Here is a 20,643-nt window from a genome sequence, read left to right as displayed (position 1 = left end):
GCAATGGCAGCTTAGCAAGGTCCGAGCCCAGCCCTGCAGCACCCACCCACCCTCCCCAGCTCCTGTCAGCCAGAGCAGCCCCTGGCAGCACCCCACTGCAGCCAGCACTGCACAGTGGTACTCAGCAGGAAGGGCTCTGAGCAGGATCTTTCTTAAAAATCAGACTAAATACAAAACCCCGGACAACGGGACGTGTGCTGTGAGCCAAGCCCCAGGCCCAGCTCTGCCCAAACCAACACTGCTCCACTGCCAGCAGTCGTGCTGAGATGCACCACTTGGGCTGCTTAGCATTTTTCTTTTCATAAAGAAAATATGCCAGAATGGCTTATCTACCCTCCCAGCACACAGTATTTCATCTCAAGGCTGCAGTCCCTACAACTGAGAGATACATGGGAGCTTGTAAGTTTGCTGCTTCTGCCCTAGGGCAAGAACAACAAATATGGGGAAAAAAAGGAGAAAATGAGGGAGTACATTGTTAAAGTTTCTAATCAGCACATTCCAGGAAAATCCACCTTGAAAATCCTATTTACTCCACAGTGGTTTCCCCACCTCAAATCTATTATATTGTACGGGGGAAAAAAAAGCCCTAACCCTGCCGTGCCATGCTCCACAGGGCCCAGCAGAGCCAGGCAGTGTGTGCTGCCCTGCTGCTCCTCACCTCATGGCAGGGAGCTGCAGCCTAGTGCTGCTGCAGGGACACCCCCTGCCCTAAAGCTGCAGGGCTACACTGATGGGCTGGGGTGGCTGTGGGGAGCCGGAACTGTGATGAACCACTGGCTGCTCAGCTGGGTGTGGGGCAGGAAAGCAGTGGGCAGATAGGACAGGAAAGCCGCCATTACATTTACAGCGTTCATCAACTATTACTGTCAGCCAGTGAGTACCTTAATGAACGTTTCCATATTGCCGTTAAAGAGTTTATGATTATAGACTGAGAGAGGCCTAGGTCTCCTCATTTTCTGTGGCTTAGGGGGAAGACATGGGGGCCTGGGAGAAAATGGAACAAAAGAAATCAACAAAACACCAACATAAATGCAATGAATGGGTGAGATCTCAAAGGTTATGACTGAGAACAAGAACTAAACCCAATAGAAACCCCCATGGTGAGGCCTTGGCACGTGGCCCGAGCGCTGCACACACCAACCTCTGATGCAGCCACAGCCATCTCACTGGCTGTTCTGGTGGGTGTCCCAAAGGCTCCCAGTCGATACCACAAAAAACAATCATCCCCAGACAGCGACAAAGCAGTAAATACACCAGCAACCACAACCTAAACAGATGATGGGTTGGCAGCAATTTCCTTCATGCAGAATTTCCTTCATTCAAGCAAGAAAACAATAAAGCTGCTAAGCACAGCTTAGCAAAACTGCCTTTACACACACCTCCCTCTCTTGAGGTGCCAGCAAGTGCAACTGCTGCCTGGTGTTTGCCCTGCTACCAAGGATAACATTTTGGTGTGAAATGAAGGATTTTTAACACCAGCCTCCTACTTCTACCACTTCAGCACTGTGCCAGCCTGAAAAAACACCGAGAGCTGCTGAAGTGTTCAACCAGTCCCTTGGTATACCCCAAACAGACCACAGTTAACCTTTGGAAAATACCAAAGCAATCCTGTTTTTGAGAAGTGCACCCCATTCTGCTCACACTGCCTAAAAGAGGACAGTGGGAACTCCCCTTTGCAGCTATCTTCTCTCTGCAAGAGGCTCACAGGGATGTGAATGGTCGTTGGTCTTTCTGGCAGGAAGAAGTTGCCAGGAACCCAAGATCCAAAGAAATAAGTGAGCCCTATCAATACACAATGCTGAGCAAAGCCACCCTTGGCACCACCAGACAACACAGGGTGGCACTACACCATGAAGCAGTATGACCCTGCCTGTGCCACCCAGGGACTAGTGGGCCTCACCAGCCAAGGGAACAGATCCTGAGGACTCCACTGACTTCAGCAAGGGTTACAGGCACACACTACTCTAGGAATACAGCCATGGAAACACTTATTTTAGTGTTGTGATCAGGGTTCTGGGGGGCTGCTTCTGTTAATGGTGTTTGCATTCTGATTTCTCCTTCTGATAATGAAGGCCATTAAGACATAAGCACTCACATCTAGAAAAGAGAGAAAAATGGCATAAATTTCCTAAGTGATCTTGGATCCATCCTCTAGCCCAGCCTACACTAACCACTGGAGCAGAAATGATCACTGCACAGAGCAGTGCCCCTGACCCTCAGCCGAGCAGCCACGTGCTGCAGCCCAGGGCTGCTTGCTGAGGTGCCATCTCCTCTCAAAGTGGGAAGTCCTCCTCCAGCTGTGTCTGCAGGAAGGATGCTCTGCCTGAACTCACAAGAAGGAGATTGTCTCTTGTTTGTTTTCCTTTGTGCAGTAAAAGCAAAGGCTGAAACAAAAGCAAACATAAGCAGCAGGGAGTTGTGCCATCATCCCTCATGTAGGAGGCCACTATTCATTCCTCTGATTGTTTTGGCCTGCATCATCGCCAGTCCATGGGCACCCACTCCTGAGAAACAAAGTACTCGAGAGCAAATTCAGATTTGGCCTGGTTTCATCAACCAGTTCAGCAGAAAGCCCGGCCTGGGGCTCCCAAAGGCATAGGAGTGTGAAAGCCAACACAAGGACTGGAGATGTGAGAGCCTTGCAGGGCAGCTCTGCTGGGTTCCTGGGAAAGGCAGTGACAGAGGACCCACTGCTCTTCAGGAGCCCTGGTCAAGCCAAGTGCCCCAGGGCACCCAGCACTGCAACAGGCAAAGGCCAAGGGCAACTCCAGGAACAAAAGACTGCAGTGATACCTGAGGATGTCTGGAATTCTTAGCCTGTGTCCCTGCTCTCTTGCCCACTCTGACGTCCTGATGGCATCTTGTACTGGAAGTCCAGCACTGACGCTTCTTGGCCAGGCACAGCACTGCAGTGCAACCCATCTCCGCCAGCAGGCAGCAGACCAAGGCACCCTGCCCACCCCTGCTCTCTGTCAGGCAGCCTCTTTCCTGCCTTCCTGGGCAGCCCTGCCACTACCATCTGCTTCAGCATTTCAAACATGGAATGCATGCGGCTTTTTTGCTGGTTCTGCAAGTTGGATTAAATATTGAAATGGGATAAAAAGATGATGCCGAGAGGTTCTACGTGTTCTGGGAAGATATCAGAAGGCTTTGTTGGCCCATGTCTTACTGTTGTGAAAGCAGCAAACTCAGAGCAAGCCACCAGAAATCTGTGGAGATGCTTTATGGACTGGACACAGATCAAAGTCTTCCTTTCCTTTACATTCAGCCCAGCACTATCTCCTGCTGTAGCTGGATGAAAGTGAGGGAATACAAACACTCTCTGTACTCCTAGGTAAGGTAACAAGAGACAGGAGAGGCTTTTGGAGGATGTATCAAAGGCTTCAAACAAACAGGGATGGTAGGCAGCAGATGGACACGTTCATGTTGCGGTGTCTGAACACAACCCAACCTCAGCTGTGCCTATCAGGCACTACAATGCACCGTGCTGACACAGCACTTCCAGACACTTCTGAGCCAGTCAGCTATAAACTACACTGCAGCAACACCAAGGCCATGCTTGTCATCACCCCAACTACTCCACTGGAGGCAGTGCAGCAGGGAAGCATGTCAGTGATATGGGGAGCAGGGTCTGCCTGCCCTCCAGCCCCACCAAGCTGCATCAGCAGCAAAGAAAGCCACCCTCACCACAGCCAGCACAAGCCAAAGATTCTTCCCAAATACAGATGAAATAAAAGAAACTTCTCACCTGGTTGTTCCACATTCGGCTCTTTCACCTGTGAAGAAAAATAAATTCCCATCAACTCTTCACATCAATAAAAATTCAGCTAAAATACAGCTGCACAAGTACTCACACCCCCATTCTGGCTCTGTAAGCCCCAAGATAATTGCTTGTGGCACAGAGGTTAGCTGTGCCCAAAAGCCCTGCGGGTTGCAGGAGATGTTAAGCTGGTTGCTATGCAAACCTCTTCCATACGAGGCATTAGAAGTCCAGGGCTCAGTCACAAGGGAGGGAAAGTATCTTCTATTCCCACTGACATTAAAGGTTTATTTGCAATATGAAGTCCATCTCAGAAAAAAATAACCAGATGCACTGCAGGTCCTCTGCAATAAGTGCTCATTTACACTAGCTGGATATTGGCCAAATTCAAATAGGAAAGGGGGAGGCTGATGAGGGCTGAAGCCCCTGGGGAGGAAGCTGAGATTATCCAACCGCCTCATAGAGGACCACTAATAGCATCTGAATACAGTGGTGTAATTCTGCTCCCTGGCTCTTCCTGTGAGATAACAGCCCATCTAATCATCATCAAGCAGACTATTCTGGCTGTCAATATTCTCACTCCCTTCATGTATTTTTAGTGCTTGGATTTCACATAAACGGCAGCATATTACCAGTGATAAGATCTGCTCATTTTTTAAAGGGTTTGTCAATCCACTGAAAAAACGAAACCCATTTCACATGCTGTTTGTGCCTTTCTCCGAAGGCCAAGGAAGCCAATTTAGCCTTCCTTTTTTTCTAAGGCACATAAAAGGAAGCATTTGGCTACACATGACTCCTTCCTGCTCTCCCTTGGCACCTGCAGAAAGCAAGCTTACAGCCAATTCCTCACTGAAAAAGCAAAGAATTCCACACAGATGTTTTGCAAACTCAGACTTCTTCCTAAAGAGAATCAGCTCACAGTGAAACACAGCATTCTGCATTCCAGGGCTAAACGTCTACACATCAGGACAATCCCATGACCTGGAAGAAATTCAGTTTCCATGTGGAAATGTTCCACAGCTGCTTTTGCACAACTCTAAGAGAACTGCAGGGACTGACACCAAACTCCTCCTCTCAAGTACAGCTGCAACAGTGCATTTGTGTGAGAGCAGGGCAGGCACGGAATCATCAACAAGGGATTAATCACTTCCTGCACCGACCCCCAGGAGCCAAAGCCCTGTAGCTACCAAACAGGCCTGAGTCTGGTGCCAACACCTGGGATCTCTGGGCAGAGCTCTGACAGGCCCATTTCTACATGCTGCCTGCTCTGTCCTCACACCACTGAAGCCAGAGCTCAGAGCCAGAGCAATGCTGGCAGCACGTGTTCCTTCTCTAGGCCTAACCCCACAACTCACCTTCCCCAAGAGTCTGCTTCAGCAAGTCGTGCTTAGCCTGGAGCTTTGTGATCAGGTTACTGCCATTCAAATACTCTTTAAATTTCTGGAATTAAGAACAGAACAAGCAAGGTAGGTTAAGACACTTGGCAATAATCTTCTGTAATAGATGTACACTTTTTGCCTGGGAGGCTCCTGAGGGGATACGGAGGCTGTCAGGCTCCAACAGATGAGGCAGCAGATGCACTGTAGGACGGAGCATGGCCTGATAATCACTTCCCACTGCCCTACAGATCTTATTGTTAGCCTCGTCTCCCTGGTGTTGCACCCCCTGCCTGGGAATGCAACTTGCTCCAAAGAAAAAAGTTCAAAGCAAACTTTCCTTTGTTAGACTTCTGAGATCAGCCTGGAAAATCAAAGAGGTTTTCCCTCCCCTGGCGGCACTTTGGCTCCATTCACACAAGTGATGCAGCAGAGCAGCTCAGGCAGTGAACGTGCAGCATGCTGGGCAATGAAAACCATGCAGCACAACTGCCAGACTTCTGTGCACCCACGATCGCTCCAGAGTAAGCAATTCTCTATAAAATTGGAGGAGTAAAGGAGATAGGCATGGAAAACAGAAGGCCAAAAAAAAAAAAAAAAATAGGAAAAATCACAAGTTCCTGCCAAATTAAAGAAACAAACACAAAACAAACTAATGTGCTGATTTCCATCTTCCCTGCCCACACAGAAATAATAATACTGCTTGAGAAATCACATTCACGTATACATCACCAGATAAATACATGAACTGTAGCCTATTAACCACATTTAATGAGGGGCACATCTGCTGAGCTAATGTCTTATTGCTTCAAGAGTGATAACAGAGAACCTCCAGTACAGCACAGATGCGCAGTACCTGACCAAGGCTGCTGCTGCCCAGCATACACACTGCACAGAACCCCAGCCAGCACAGCTTGCTGCAGTGTTTGTGTGAGATGCTAATGGCTGTTTATTTCAACCCTAGGCCCAGGGCAGATTTTATCTGTGTAGACCAGAAAAGGAAGGCTCAGCTGAGAATTCAAAACAGGAAAGGCCTCCAGAGGATCCATCGGCTGGGCTTAACTGGAGCCTGCTGTCCAGTGCTGAGCCACTGCTGCTGACTTCTGTAACCTTTGAGTCAAAACTGCATGCTGCAGTTGTTCCATTAAAAATGAGAATGCGACAGACACTAAATTGTCATTCTCCATGCATTCCAATCCCAAACCATACAGAAGACAAATAGTGAAAGACTGAATTGGTTGTTGCCCTTCACTAATGAGCACTTAAAATGCAACACAGTCCTTGCAATTAATGCCCTGCCGTCCTGCATCACATGGTGTGAGACTCACTGTAAAATAGAACATCTCAGTCTCCTGTTGGTTGGCTCTCCTCTTGGCGATGTTTATTTTGCTCATGTAAGTCTCTGAAGCAGCTGATTTGACCGACTCAGTGGAGCGACTGTGCTGGAAGGCATCTGAAACATCAAAATCTTCCACCGTCAGCATGTCTTGCAAGGTCTGCATTGTGGCATCCAGAGTTTTTCGTACCTATCAGGCATAAAAGACAGTATGTTTTTGAAGCAAACAGGGAAAAAATGACATCTGGAGCCCAAACAACTGGCCCACAAGCAGTTTGTAAGTACTGGGCTTGCCCCAGCATGAACTGCAAAGGGAGATCTCAGCACTGCACACCCCCACACCCAGGCACAACAGGGATGGAAAATGAGCTCTTACCTCTTCATTCTCTATCTTGAGGGTGGCCAGGCGGGACTGCAGCTGGTGGTACCGCATCAGCAGCTCGGTCTGCACAGGCTGCTGGGCGCTGACCTGGCACACCTGAGCAGGAGCATGGCAGAGACAGGAGAGGGGTTCAGTGAGTTGTACACAGACCAGATGTGCACATTAATACCAGAAAGATTCTCCCAGCTACGCACAAGTTCCTTGAAGCCCTCCCAGGCAGTGTGGTCCAGTTTCCAAGCAGCAGTACTGTGGACCTGGGCTTAGTACAAAGCATTTCTACTCAGCATTTTAAAGCTCAATTAGAGTCTCCAAATTACAGCAGGTAAATTAAGGCCCCACCATCATATCTGCTGGACAATTGAGCTGAGGATGAAACCACAGGCTTTGTAACTGGGAGAGGACAAGGAGCAGACTGAAAGGAAGAGCGCTGCTAATGAACTAAATGTCTCATTAAAAAAGGAAACGTGAACAGCAACACATGAAGACAGAGCAGAGGGGAAGAAATGATGTAAAGGTGATGGCTAACAGGGACCAGGCCTACGCCAGGCTGTGAGGCAGCTCCACATCGCCATACCTCATCCCCCATGTGGGGCTGGAACTCGAACTTCAGTGGAGGGCAGAAGACTTGATTGCACATGTCCATGATGGTGTGCTTGTCGCTCCGTGCATCCAGGTTGTCCACAGCATTTTCAATGATGTCCAGACCCTCGTGGCGGGAGGTCTCCAGGTTGTACTCAGCAGACAGGTACGTCCGGAAGGTCCGTGCAAGGCTGGCATGGAACCCCAGGTCACAGCACTGTGGGACAGCAAGGCAGGGCTGAGTTAGGAGCAGGTACCACCAGCACTGCCATCGCTGTGCCATCAGTGCCCTGCAACACCGCATGGAAAGGCGAGAAAAAGGACTGAGGAAGAACAGGTACCGGAGCACAATTAGCTGGGCTGTGCACTACCCCAGGCACAGCACGTGAACTTAATGCCTTGGTTTTGCTGGAAAAAAAAAAACAAACAAGTGGTTGTCAGGCCGGGAAGAGCTAAAAATCACACAAAGGCATGGCTCCTCTGGCTGCTCTGCACCAGAACAGGGCCGCACTAATGACAGAACTCCTGCCCTTCAAAGGCCTCTGGGAAAAGCAGCCAGAGGGCCACACTGTGTGCTGCCCACAGCACTCCCTGCCTCCAGGGATCCTGCCAGTGCCTTCTGCACAGAGAAACCATTCCCTGAGCTACCCCATACTGACAGGTGGTGGAACACTGTGGCACTGAAGGGCTCTGCAGTACATGCACAGCCCCTCCACCCTTGCTAGGAAGCCCACAACAAGGCTGTTTTTTATGCACAATTGATCGTGTTAATCTTGAAGAAGACGATAAAACTGATCTAACTGCCTAATACACAGTATTTGGGCAGCAAAACCCTGTTTTTAATCTCTCTTTTTTATATAATTGAATTTGGCAGATTAAGTATAGCAACAGCTCATGGATTTGCTGCTCTGAGCACCAAATCACAGCTGAGCAAGCAGCAGCTTCCATCCCAGCAGGTCTCCTCCCAGCCCCCAAAGCATGGCATCACAGTGTCAGGCATGGCCCTGCTGCAAGCACCCAGCACAGGGATGCCAGCAGTGGCTCTGCACGGAAAGGAGGGGCACACTGAGGCACAGTCAGGAGCTGGAGGTCAGCACATCAGACTGAGCTGTGCTAACAGGGCTGCAAGGAGGCTGCAATCCAAAAATAAGGCACATCTATTTCTAGACATGGAGAGGGCTGAAGTTCCTGACAAAGGATGTGAAGTTAGATAAGCACAGCTTCATCACTGTTAGGAGTTCCATAATCACATATCCCCCTAGATACCCTTTCTGGCTCCTGGCACAGTGACATGCGCTGCCACCAGCACAGTCAATAAGCAGCAATCTCACACACAGTCTGAAGTTTGCACATACCTGCACATGAGTGCAATGATCTGCAGGGACACTCCCAAGGAGTGGGATGGTTGCAGCACAGAGCAATGTCTATTGGAGGCACTGAGGGAGAATGTGCTGCTGGGCACTGTGAGAGTGCTGGTGCAGAAAGCAGAACTGAGCTGGCACCTGCCAGCCACATACATTACAGTTCAGAAGCTCTGTTGTCACACAAATTAAAGAATGAGTAGAAAGTCTCATTGTCTGAGCTGTAACCAAATCACCCAGAACCCCGGCTCACCCATCAGGTTCCCCTCTACTTCTGGCAGCACAAAACCATCCTCATGGGGCAGATGCCCCCCCTCCAACTCTGCAGTGCCCACAGGAATCACTGCTAGCCAATGCAGAAAGGCACAGAAAGCGCCTCTGCATCAGACCATCAACACTGACAAACTCAAAGTGAAATGTGAAGACTCAGTTAGTGCCACGAGCAGCCCAGACAGAGAAGTTGCCTCTCTCCTCCTGCCCACGTGAAGGGACAACCCTCAGCTCACATCATGTCACACAGAGCTGTTTGCTGGGCTGTGCTAGAATGAGCAGTGACAACACAACAGGCCTAACTCCCACCTGCAGATCCTCTGCATGCTCTGCTTGCCCCCCACAGGGGCAGGGCTGATTAAATGGTCATAACTCACTATTTATCCTCCTGCTATTTAACTTCTACATTTATTAGTTTAAAACAGGGACAGTTAAGGAGTAGTGCAGCTCTGCCTTCAGCAAACAACGCTCAAAAAATGGTTCTTTGGGGAATCAAAGTGGGGGAAGCAGGGTGCAAACTGGATACAGCACTGTGAGTCTCTGAGGAGTGTGGAGTCCCTGATACACGCAGAGAAAAATGCTATTGACACCCTCCCTGCCAACAGAGCTCGTGCTGCAGCCAGCAGTACCCAGCACTGATACCCAGGGCAGCATCTCGCTATGTGCCCCAGCTCTGAGCACTGTGCTGGCACTGCATGCACTACTGCCTGGAGGGGAAAGAAGCACCAACAGTCACACAGTTCCCAAAGAAACACACCAAGTACGAAGAGAAAAAAATAAAAAGACTTCAAACTCCATCTCCAGAACAAACAGCCTTTTCTCACCCTTCTCATCCCCCTTTGATGGAAAATAAATTAGAAGCACAAATAACAACCCTTAGCACTTCTGCAGCGCCTTTCATCTGAAGAGCTCAAAGCTCTCTGTATATTAATTCATTAAGTCTCATACCACCCCTGTAAGGGCTGGAAGCATTACAGAGCTCAACCGGAGACACATTGAGAGCCAGGAGTCCACACAGCTCTGCTCAGAGTGTTGAGGCTGTGCCAATGCTGGGTACCAGCACCCACCTCACACCTGGAAGAACCTTCAGGTCTTCAGAGAAACAGTCCAAGAAAACACAGTGCTCAGTTTGTGGCCACAGAGAACAGAAGAGCAGCAGTCCTACAGCCACACCTCTCTCAGAGCCATCAGAATGGAAACAAGCCTGGCCACAACAGCATCCCAGCACAGGTACAGGAATGTCTGGCCACAACAGACAGCCTCTGTGTGCTGTGAGACAGAGCTGCACAGCAGCAGGAATGATTGCGCCTTGGGAGGAGGCACAGGCCACTGGGACACACCAGGGGCAGCACAGCACAGAGCCCTGCCTGCAGCCCCACAGCTCCAGCACAAGGTGATGCTGAGGGCATGGGCACAGCTGCAGCCACAGCCCAGCACTGCCCACCAACCCCTGCACCGCCCCTCCACAACAACATGGGGACAGAATGCCTGGCAGCACAGCCAACTCCACATATCCCCTCTGCAGCCAACCCACAGTTGTCCTCCCTGCAGGACATGGCTGTGTGCCCATGCACAGTCCTGCAGCTCCAACACAACCTCTCCCAAAGGAGCAGCTGTGACCGTCAGGTTCGGTGCCTGAGGCAGCACTGCAGACAGAGCCCCCAAAACCTGATTTGTTCTCAGCCAAAGAGAACTGCAAGCACACAGGGATGGTGCAGGGGAAGATTGGGGGCCCTCTGACTTTCATAACCAACTCTGAAGCACGAGGCTGGATCACCTCCAAACAATGCTCCTACCCACAGCACCACAGAGCACAGCTCCACACGATCCCTTCCAACCCCCACTATGGTAATTACCTCTGTGGTCCCTGGAGGGGGTTTCTTTCCAAAGGATTTCTGACCCACACTTCATTCTGCCCCTTAATCTCCCTACTGCACTCCTCTCCTGTGTATGCCTTCTTAGGCCCTTTGTGCATGTGTGTTGGTTTGGGTTTTTTCCAAGATGAACTCACTGGTAAATTAATCTCCTAAAGGACACTGGGACCTTGAGGCTATTCGTTCACGCTACTGGGAAAAGCACAGAAAGTGTCAAGAAGGAATTCTTCTCTCCCAGGGAACATCCTGTTGCCTTTTTGTGCTGCACTAACAAGGTCCATCAGACAAAGGCTGCTCACAGCCCTCGAACAGCAGAATTTATAGACTACACGATACTCCAAGCCATAAAACAATCTGCAAGCGGGCTCCATTAACCTAGCGAGACAATTTCAATGTCTGTAGTGTCTGCATGAGGAAATAACTGTTTACTGGGCGCAAACTTTGGGGGGAAAAAATGCAGTTTTGATGTATTATTAAAGCCAAGACAGGCAAAGTTTAAGAGATGAGTGCTGGCTGGATTCTGGAGTTTAACACAGCACTCTAAGAACAGCTTAGAAAAAAGCACTGCTACTGGATTATCATGATTTAAGGTGCTGCTGACAAATGGGGAGTATGGCAGCTATTATGTTAACCACCTGCATACAGAAACAGAACATGAGTTTACTAAACCAGGGTAGTGGTGGAGAACAGGAGTCGAACTCCTGAAAGTATATCGAGTCAATGCACCTCTCCTGTCCCCTACATCCACATCAGCCCTGCTTTCAAAAAGATCACGCAAACCGAACCCTTTTTCTGCAAGTCATTCCCTCACTCTGCGTGAGGCTCAGAACACAGCAGGTCCATCTGGATTTTCATCTGCTGCCACTGCCACCTCCACAGGGCCAGCCCCGCCATGCTGCACACACCACCCACAGAGGAGAATTCTGTTCTTACCTCCAGCCCCAGCAAGCTCTGCTCCTCAGTGCATCACCACTGCCAGCTGCAGCCACCAGGGGCACAGCTACAGCGACCAGTGGCTTTCCCAAACTACTTCCCAAGCATCACTTGACCTTATTACAAATAACAATGTCATTATCATTTTCTAGTGACCAAAACTTTTGGCAGTAATTTAACATTCCTAAGAATTCCCTTCCTTTACCCATTTGTTTGTCTCAGATGCAGAACATGCTCCATCTGCGCAGACACGGCAGCACTTCGTGGCAATGTCAGACCCAGCCTGTGGGACCGCCTGGCACACTGTGCCCTCCAGACCTGGTGATATCCTTTGTGTGAACACTTCCAGTACCACAAAGCTATTTGGCAGAGAGCTCCAGGGGGACAGAAACAACTTCATCGCCATTCCACATGCAAGGCCACAGAGATTAATTTGGTCATAAACTTAATGACAGAAATAAGAACACAGGTGCTTCAAAGAACCATGATTCTTTTGAGGGAAGAAGCAAATGATGTACTTTAAGCCCAAGTCTAATCTGATGGTACCAACCTAGTGTCTGCAAGCAGCACAAACACTTGAATGAAAGGCACTATTGCAACATCTTCTAAAATTATTAAGATTAAAATGCTATCTTTAAAACCACAGCTGAAAACACTTGTTTTCTTCATTTTCCTTTACAGAGAATACATATGGACAGACAGGGCTCCACCCTTGGGTGCTGAGGGAGCTGGCAGGGGTGATTGCTGAGCCGCTCTCTGCCATCTACCAGCGCTCCTGGTTAATTGGAGAAGTCCTGGAGGATTGGAGGCTTACTGATGTGATCGCCATATACAAGGGTAATAAGGAGGATCTAGGGAACTACAGGCCTGTCAGCCTGACCTCAGTACCGGGAGAAGTTATGGAACAAATCACCTTGAGTGAGATCACACGGCACGTGCGTGGCATCCAGGGGATCAGGCCAAGACAGCATGGATTCATGAAAGGCAGACTGTACTTGACCAGCTTCCTTCTATGACTGGGTGACAAGACAAGTAGACAAGGGAAAGGCTGTTGATGCAGTCTATCTAGACTTCAGCAAAGCCTCTGACTCAGTCTCTCACAGTGCTCTCCTGGGGAAACTGGCTGCCCAAGGCCTGCACAGGTATACCCTCCTTTGGGTAAGGAACTGGCTAGAGCACTGTGCCCAGCAGGTAGTGGTTAACGGAGTTAAGTCCAGCTGGCAATCCATTACAAGTGGTGTCCCCCAGGGTCGGTACTGGGGCCCATCTTGTTTTATATCTTCACTGATGACCTGGATGAGGGGATTGAGTGTACCCTCAGTAAGTTTGCAGATGACACCAAGATGAGAGGTGGTATTGATCAACCTGAGGGTAGGGAGGCCCTCCAGATGGATCTGGATAGGCTGGATCACTGGGCTGAGGTTAATGGGATGAGGTTCAATAAGGCCAAGTGCCGGGTCCTGCACTTTGGCCACATTATTGTGGCCTACTGGCTTGGGTCTGAGTGGCTGAATGACTGAGAAGAGGAAAGGAACCTGGAATGGCTGCCCAGGAAGGTGGTGGAGTCGCTGACCCTGGCAATGTTCAAGAGGCGTCTGGATGAGGAGCTACAAGAGATGATTTAGTGGCTGTGGTAGCAGCAGTAATGGGAAGACAGTTTGACTGGATGATCTTGAGGGTCCTTTCCAACCCTGTGATGGTTCAATGATAGCACAATATCACCAGCTCCAGGGGCATCCAATGGAAATAATTACATGTGAACTCCTTCTGGAGCTTTCTGAAGCCTTCCATGCCATGCTCTTGCAAAACATTTCTACAGAAGTCTGTTCAAATAAACTGCACTCTCTTTGGGGATTTAAAATTAGGGCACCCACGTACAGCACACACATCCAATATTTTGTTTCCATTGGTGACCAGGATATGTCATTAGGGGAATTTAGTTGCACAGCGTCAAAGATGTTTTAGTTAAAGTCCCCTGAAGGGATTTCCTGGAGTGTGGAAGAAAAGCCATCTGCTGACAGCAGTAGAAGGGTCAGCACAAGGAAATAAAGTTGGAAGAAATAGTATAAACAGCCATAACTGAACTGGAACTCATCACCTCTACAGGAAACCAAAGGCTCAGAAACTCCACAGAAATAAGGTATTCTTTCTTAAAAAAGAAAAAACACAATGAGGGAGAGAAGAGCGTGTGTGAGGAGAGAGAATGGGCAACAGGAAGAGGAATTCCTTGGATAAATCAAGGAGTTATCACACCTTAATGCTTGATTGTTTTCATGCTTGAGTTACTGAGTATTCTTTGTAACACGACTAAAGTCATCTGCAGTAATACAAAGAATAGGGAGGACATTTAAGAATATATTTTACCATATCCTTAAAATCTTGAAATCCTCAGAGGGTTTTGCATCAGACTTATTTTAATTAGTGCTTGGAAGAATACACACACACATCGGTTGATTAGGAGATAAACACTTAAACGCATCTTTTAATCATGCGTTCAGTGAATACCAGGACAGAAGCCCAACCTGGCGCTCACAGGTCAGGCAATGAACTGCTCACTGAAGCTGCCTTATCAGGAAGGAACTGTGCAGTGCAATCTATACTGCTGTGAAGACTCCTATTAAAGGAAGAGACTGAATACTCTTCTGAATCATTTAAAAGTAGCTCATAGAAGTCCCTGATATACACACACTTTCAATCCCTGTCATTTCTACAAAGCTGCTCCTGGGAGTTGCTGCCCTGAGTCGATTTCCTGCAAGGAATGTTTTGGATACAACTCAGCAGGAGCCTTTCCTAGCTAGGGAAGCACTTCCATCTGCTTCACTGCCACCAGTGCAAAGGAGTGCTAAGCACCTACTCAAACTGATAGAAACCACAGATACACATAGCACAAAGAACAGGTTTCTGTTTTCAACAACAAAAAAAGAGGATGCATGTGATTTTTATGAGAGTTTACCTATTTCAAATGCAGGCTAATGGATGGGCCAGGAGGAAACCTAAGGACCCCAGCTGGCTTGCTCCAAGGCAAATTCTACAGCAAAAGCTCTGGACTTTGAAAAGCTCCAGCTGCAGGAAACCCTACGTGTGGGAGCCACAGAGGATGAGGCTGTCATTGAATAGTGAAGGAAGCACCATTCCTGCACAATTCCTAAGCCAAAACCACCATACAGTGACACTCAGACCACAGCCTGCTTGTGATATCACATAAAAGATACATGACGCTGGATCCAAATCTGGGCTCCTCTGCTTGTGCATTTCTGAAGGTACTGCTATGCATGCTGGCTCATAACATACAGTTATAATCAAAACTCTATTTATTTTTTTCCAGATGACAATAACAGAAGCTTCTATATAGCATAAATATACATTGATTACTTTGCTGTGTGATCATGTGACCACCATAAAATTCAGAAGGCTGACTATCATATTGTGACATCTCCAGAACAGCACATATACACCTTCACCAGCTGAGATGAAGTCACATGCAACTACAAAGGGGTAAAATCATCAAAGCTTACAGCACATTATCAGGCCCCAGGTAAGAATATTTTAAAGTCCAAACAAATTCTCCTTCATTACTATCACATGGGCATGAGCACATACAGGAACCAAACCATGTCTAAGATTGAGCTGTGCACTCATCAGTGCAAAGCAGGCAGGATGCATGCAAAGGAGGAAGCACTTACATCAATGAGGTCAGAGACATCGTGGATATAGTATTTACTGACAGCTGCATTGGTGGCTGCCAGGTTCAGCAGGTAGTCATTCCTGGCCTTAGTACACTTCAGCTTGTTTTCAGAGTATTTGGCTTGCCTCTGAAAAAGCAAAAGGGAGCATTAGAGCATATACAGGATGTTCCTTTTGCAGCAGGGCCCCACAGCGCCCCAGAGACCAAGTGTGACACATGAATTAATAAAGTTTGGCATCAGGTATGAAAACAGGCATCTTTGCCAGGCTGGAAGGGATCACATCTGAATGTCCCTGTACAATAAACCAATACACAATAAGTGCATTCTGCTCAGATGCACCTAGAGCATCCCAAGCACAGCTGTTCTTTTATCTGTACATTCATGGAAGTTTTGGCGACAATCACAACTGGCAGCAAAACTTTCCTCCCAGATATGCTGACACGCATCTGGATTTACTCCAGGTTTAAGCAGCTGTATTGATGTGGAATCTGGCCCAGAGGCCCAAACTACAAAATTCAGAGCAGTACCCAGAGTTCAAAACTCTGCAATAGCAGATGTGCTTGGATCTGGGGCACTTGCTCATGAGGATCACTAGCCTGAAGGTTTAGAACAGAAGATTAACCCTTCCCAGAGGCCTGCTGCAGGACAGTGCCTCAGTGCAAGGCCAACACACATGCTTAAGAATCTACTGCTATTCTCAGAAATTAACAGACAATTAAACAGTTTTAAAGATTCCAACATCCAGAGAGAAGCTGAAACTAGAGAGGTGTTAAATGTTTTGGCTGCACCTTAAACCCCAGGCAATCTACGCAGGAAAAGTTGGTACTTATTCTGTCTCAAGGAACCCTGAGACAGCTACAGTTCACTGTCAACAGCAAAACAAATGAGTGCAGTTACAGCTATGCTTCCTAATGCCTTCCAGGGAGACAGAAGCAGCTGCACAGAAGTGGAATGAATCAGAGCTAAGTTCCTACTGCACAGGCAGCTCCAGCCCTGCACCTCATCCCATGCACCCACCTTCTCCTTCATCTTCTCAATCTTCTTGACGGAGCTCCGCCGCTGTGGCCTCTCCTCATGCCGCAGAAGGTTCACACTGACATCCCCTGACTTGTTGAACTGCTTTTCCTCCTGCTTCTCTGCCTCCTTCAGCTTGCTCTCAGCACTGATGCTTTCTGCATGATACATGTGGTAGGTCTTCATCACCTGAGGGAACAAGACTGAGTGAGCCGGCTGCTCCACAGCCAGGAGGCCCCAGTGTACGAGGGTAGGACAACAGCTGTGTGCAGTGGGAAGCTCAGTCCTGGCTGTGCCAAGGCTGTCTGTGGCCACTATGGCATTAAGGAACAAAAAGGTGGAAAGAAAAAGCCCCAGAACAAGTCCTGTTTTGAAACAGCACAGAGCTGGTATTAGAACCACTATGCACTGCTTCCACACTGCAGCAAAAGCAGACAGCCACACCTACAGCACTCACTTCATTAATGGTTCATCTTCCTACAGGAAGATGAGAAATGTCCTCCAGTGCTTTGCAGATGGGGTTGGGGTGTCCACAACTGCGAGGAGGGCACGATCAGCCTGATGCCACTTTGGACCCAACCCTTCTCTTCCTGCAGTTGAACTTGCTAAGCAAACAGTGTAACCGAGCACATCCCTGCTCTACCATCCCAACCACAGACCCCAGCTCGAAGACAAAGCAGCTGCAAGTTGGAGTTTGTCTTCCATCAGCCCTGAATTCCCATCTCACTGCCACCACAAGCACAGTCAGTGCCAGGTGGAGTGCAGCAACATCTCTTCCTCTAAACTGAGCACCACCAGCAGGCACTGGACACACAGCACTAATCTGCTGCCAAGAAAACTCGCAGCCTCCACTGCAGCATTTTCTTTTGGATACAGAAGCCCAAAGGGCACAGTTGTGATCATTTCAATAGAGCTGGCAAGGGGAACACATCTGCTCTTCTCTCTTTATGCCTTTAGTCACACTGTCCCCTTTTATCGCTTGCCCTTGGGATCTGGATGTCTCAGTTCACATTGCCCTGACAAGGTTGAGAGGGCTGGCTTCTCACTGAAGATCAGAGCTCTGGTGGATCACACAGACACTGGCAGCACGGAGCTGGGACAACCCAGGCAGAGCTTCAGAACTCCCCTGAAATGGCTGGGGTTAAGTACGGCTCCAGGCAGCAGGTACTGAGCCCACTGCACTCCAAGTGCTTCAAGGAAGCCTCCACGAATCCCTAGGATTCAATGCTTCTACCTGAAATCTCAAGGACAGCAGACTAGGGACTGGAGGTGAGCTGGTTTGTACCAGCGGGACTCATGGCAATCCTGTTTGTCTGATAAGGCCCAACTTTTCACTTTTGTTCCACCATAATTTCTGAAATAAGCATGCCTCTCCCTACTCCCTCCCAGCAGGATGACATAACTGGTCTGCTATTTCAGCAGCAAGCTCAGCTCAAAGAAACTGCAAAGTTTCTCCAGCCATTCCAGTCTGTTTGGCCATTCAGACCTCTCTGCTCTGCAGGTAGGAGCAAAGCAGTAAACAGGGTGGTACCTCCATTCCCGTGGAAACAAATTTTGCCACAGACCCAAAGAGCACCGAAGTACACTGCTTTCCTTGCAGTTCCTTTCCCTGCTGTTCAGGCTGCAGAATGCTTTCAATGCTCACAGATGCAGTGGTATCCCTCAGGCGATCCTCCTGTCCCAGGGCCATGTTCTGAGCATGCTGCTCTAAAGACACCAAGGCCAACCCAGTCCTTTTTATTCTCTGCTTGCTTTGCATCTGCCTTGCTGCTGCCATAATTAATCTTCATTAGTCACCATCACTAATGCAGCTTGTGACACTCAACCATAAACAACGCAATCCCAGATCACTCGCAGGCTTTTTATCCAGCCTGGCTGCCCACCTGCACTGCAGGTCTCACAAAAGCTGTCCTTCAACAACCAATGCAGAAACAAACCTGTAAATAGAAGATCTGTGCCAGAAGTTCCAAGTGGAATGAGCCAAGAGAATGCCCAGAGGGGCCTGAAGGCAGCACCACACACAGGGCACAGCAACTGAAGGCCTCGCAGGCACCAGAGCCACACTGCAGCACACCCAAAACAACTCATTTACATGCAGATCAAACACATGGATGGCACCATCCACTGCCTGGTGAGGACACGGAAGTTCTTTGCCACAATACAAATGGAAATGCTCTTCCACTTCATCGAAGCCGTGAGTGAAATGTTCCTACTGAACAGAACACAAGGCTGGAGTGCAGGATGGCACAGGGTGAGAGCCCTGCGAGGTGCCTGCGGAGCCTGACAGACACTTTGCTCTGACAGTCACACTGCTGTGCTCCCGTGCTGCACACAGCATGACAGCCAGGAGTCCATGCTTACCGTGTACAGCTCGTTTGTGACTTTCAAGAGTTCTTCATGCATCTGTAAGCCAATTTCTTTACTCTGGAAGACAAAAAGAATAAGAATTTACACTGTCATGCTCACAATGTGCATTTCTAAAAGCAAAATACATTTTGGAGAGAAGAGTAAAACCACAGGACTTCCAAATATTCCACACACACCTCTCTCAATCCTCTCCACCGAGCACATTCCCCAGGCCTACCACCATGGCACCAGAGCCCTGCAGGGCCAGCAGCCAGCAAGTCACCAGCGTGTGCATGGTGAGACGTGGGGCTTGGCACCACCCAACGGTACCGTGAGACAGCAGGAGGTGAGCTGAGGGCCCTCCCTGACTCACAGAGGCACACAGCAGCCTGAGGAAATCATAGAATGGCTTGGGTTGGAAGGGACCTCAATGATCATGAAGCTCCAACACATCCGCTACGTACAGGGCCGCCAACTTCCACATTTAATGCCAGCCCAGGCTGCCCAGGGCCCCATCCAGCCCAGCCTTGAACACCTCCAGGGATGGACAGAGCATCCACAGCCTCCCTGGGCATCAGTTCCAGCACCTCACCACTCACTGAGTAAAGAACTTAAGCAGTACGAAGCAATGGAGGAGCACTGCTGCTGCAGAAAAATGCAGCCCACAAACAAGCAAAATGGAATTGTTCTCCTCTGCCCTTGTAAACTGCATAATAAACCCAAGTGCAGTGAAGCACGAAGCATCTGTTCCAGGCCTCCCAGCTCCCGAGTCCAAGAGAGTCCTGGTCATCTCCTGGAAATGCGTTCACACCCATTCCATAGAGAACAAAACACAGCAACATATTTAGGCCACTGCTATCTAGCTGCATTTTTCACATTGCTCTCATGCCTGCAGGGTTTTCCTTTCCTTCTTTTATTTCTCAGTGCGGTGGGTGGACCTTAGCAGCACAGCTGGGTTTGAAAATGCCTTTCCTCATGCCTTGTGCCCCCAGAGGTCTGCCCATCACAAAGCTTTTCCACTCTTTGCACTGCAGCAGAGTTAAGAGACAAAAAACTGCACATTTTAATTACAGATATTATTTTTAAGAATGAATCAGCCCCACAGTATGAGAAATGCCCCAAGGGCCTCATTTACAACACTGCACAAACCCTGCAAAGACAGCGTCACTGGGGCTGCCAGCCCACAGCTGGGCTCTATTTTTTTCCATCTCTAAACATTAAAACCAAAATACAGATGGCCTCCTCTTACAGTCTTGCCCATGACAGTTTAGAAATAAGGGAAATCAAAATGCTGGTTTAATTTGCTACAGATCCTTAACAAAACAGAATGCATCATTATAAGCGTGAACACACAGTAGAGCAAATCCTCGTGCTGTTTCAGAACTGCTGCACTTTTACTTGAGGTCTGAGCTGGTCCACACATCACCCAACCTGAGTTTCCAAGACGACAATGCAGATCGGCACACACCCTTCTGTTATCATCATGCAGCAGCCCAGGATGGAGCTGGAATTCTGGCAGCCCACTGGGATCTCCATACGGGCCTGACAGCACGCCCTGCTCCACACACAGGCTGCAGCCAGCAGGGAAACAGGGCTGCTCCACAGCCAGAGCAGTGCATAGCAGCCCAACTGCCTATTTCTCAACAAAACCCCATAACTGAATGTGGTTGAGTGTTGCACTCTCCTCCCAGAGCCATGTCAGTGCTGCACTAACTGCCCCGCACAA

At 48.9% G+C, this 20,643-nt stretch overlaps 1 protein-coding gene across 12 annotated transcripts in view; it reads right to left on the bottom strand.

Moving 5' to 3' along the window:
* The window catches only part of SRGAP3 (SLIT-ROBO Rho GTPase activating protein 3), a 64,984-nt gene that overhangs the window by 14,687 nt on the left and 29,654 nt on the right, over positions 1 to 20,643 (bottom strand). For 8 of the 12 annotated variants that reach the window (XR_014934766.1, XR_014934765.1, XR_014934764.1 and 5 more), the window contains exons 4-12: positions 18,933 to 18,995; positions 16,575 to 16,760; positions 15,555 to 15,683; positions 7,429 to 7,650; positions 6,849 to 6,950; positions 6,465 to 6,662; positions 5,116 to 5,200; positions 3,749 to 3,776; positions 882 to 984 (exon numbers count right to left, since the gene is read on the bottom strand). Coding sequence is in view for 9 of the 12 variants with exons in the window: in XM_015875333.3 (XP_015730819.2) it covers positions 882 to 984; positions 3,749 to 3,776; positions 5,116 to 5,200; positions 6,465 to 6,662; positions 6,849 to 6,950; positions 7,429 to 7,650; positions 15,555 to 15,683; positions 16,575 to 16,760; positions 18,933 to 18,995 (1,116 nt within the window). In the remaining 3 variants the exon portion in view is untranslated. Of the gene's footprint in view, positions 1 to 881; positions 985 to 3,748; positions 3,777 to 5,115; positions 5,201 to 6,464; positions 6,663 to 6,848; positions 6,951 to 7,428; positions 7,651 to 15,554; positions 15,684 to 16,574; positions 16,761 to 18,932; positions 18,996 to 20,643 lie in introns of those variants that run through there. The other 4 variants (XM_085516679.1, XM_085516683.1, XM_085516678.1 and 1 more) reach the window with 2 other exon arrangements.

This window comes from Coturnix japonica, chromosome 15, assembly GCF_054131305.1.
Source record: "Coturnix japonica strain WE chromosome 15, WE-NBRP24, whole genome shotgun sequence".
NCBI lineage: Eukaryota > Metazoa > Chordata > Aves > Galliformes > Phasianidae > Coturnix > Coturnix japonica.
Note: the sequence above shows the minus strand (reverse complement) of the source record. Positions and strands in the feature narration are given on the sequence as shown.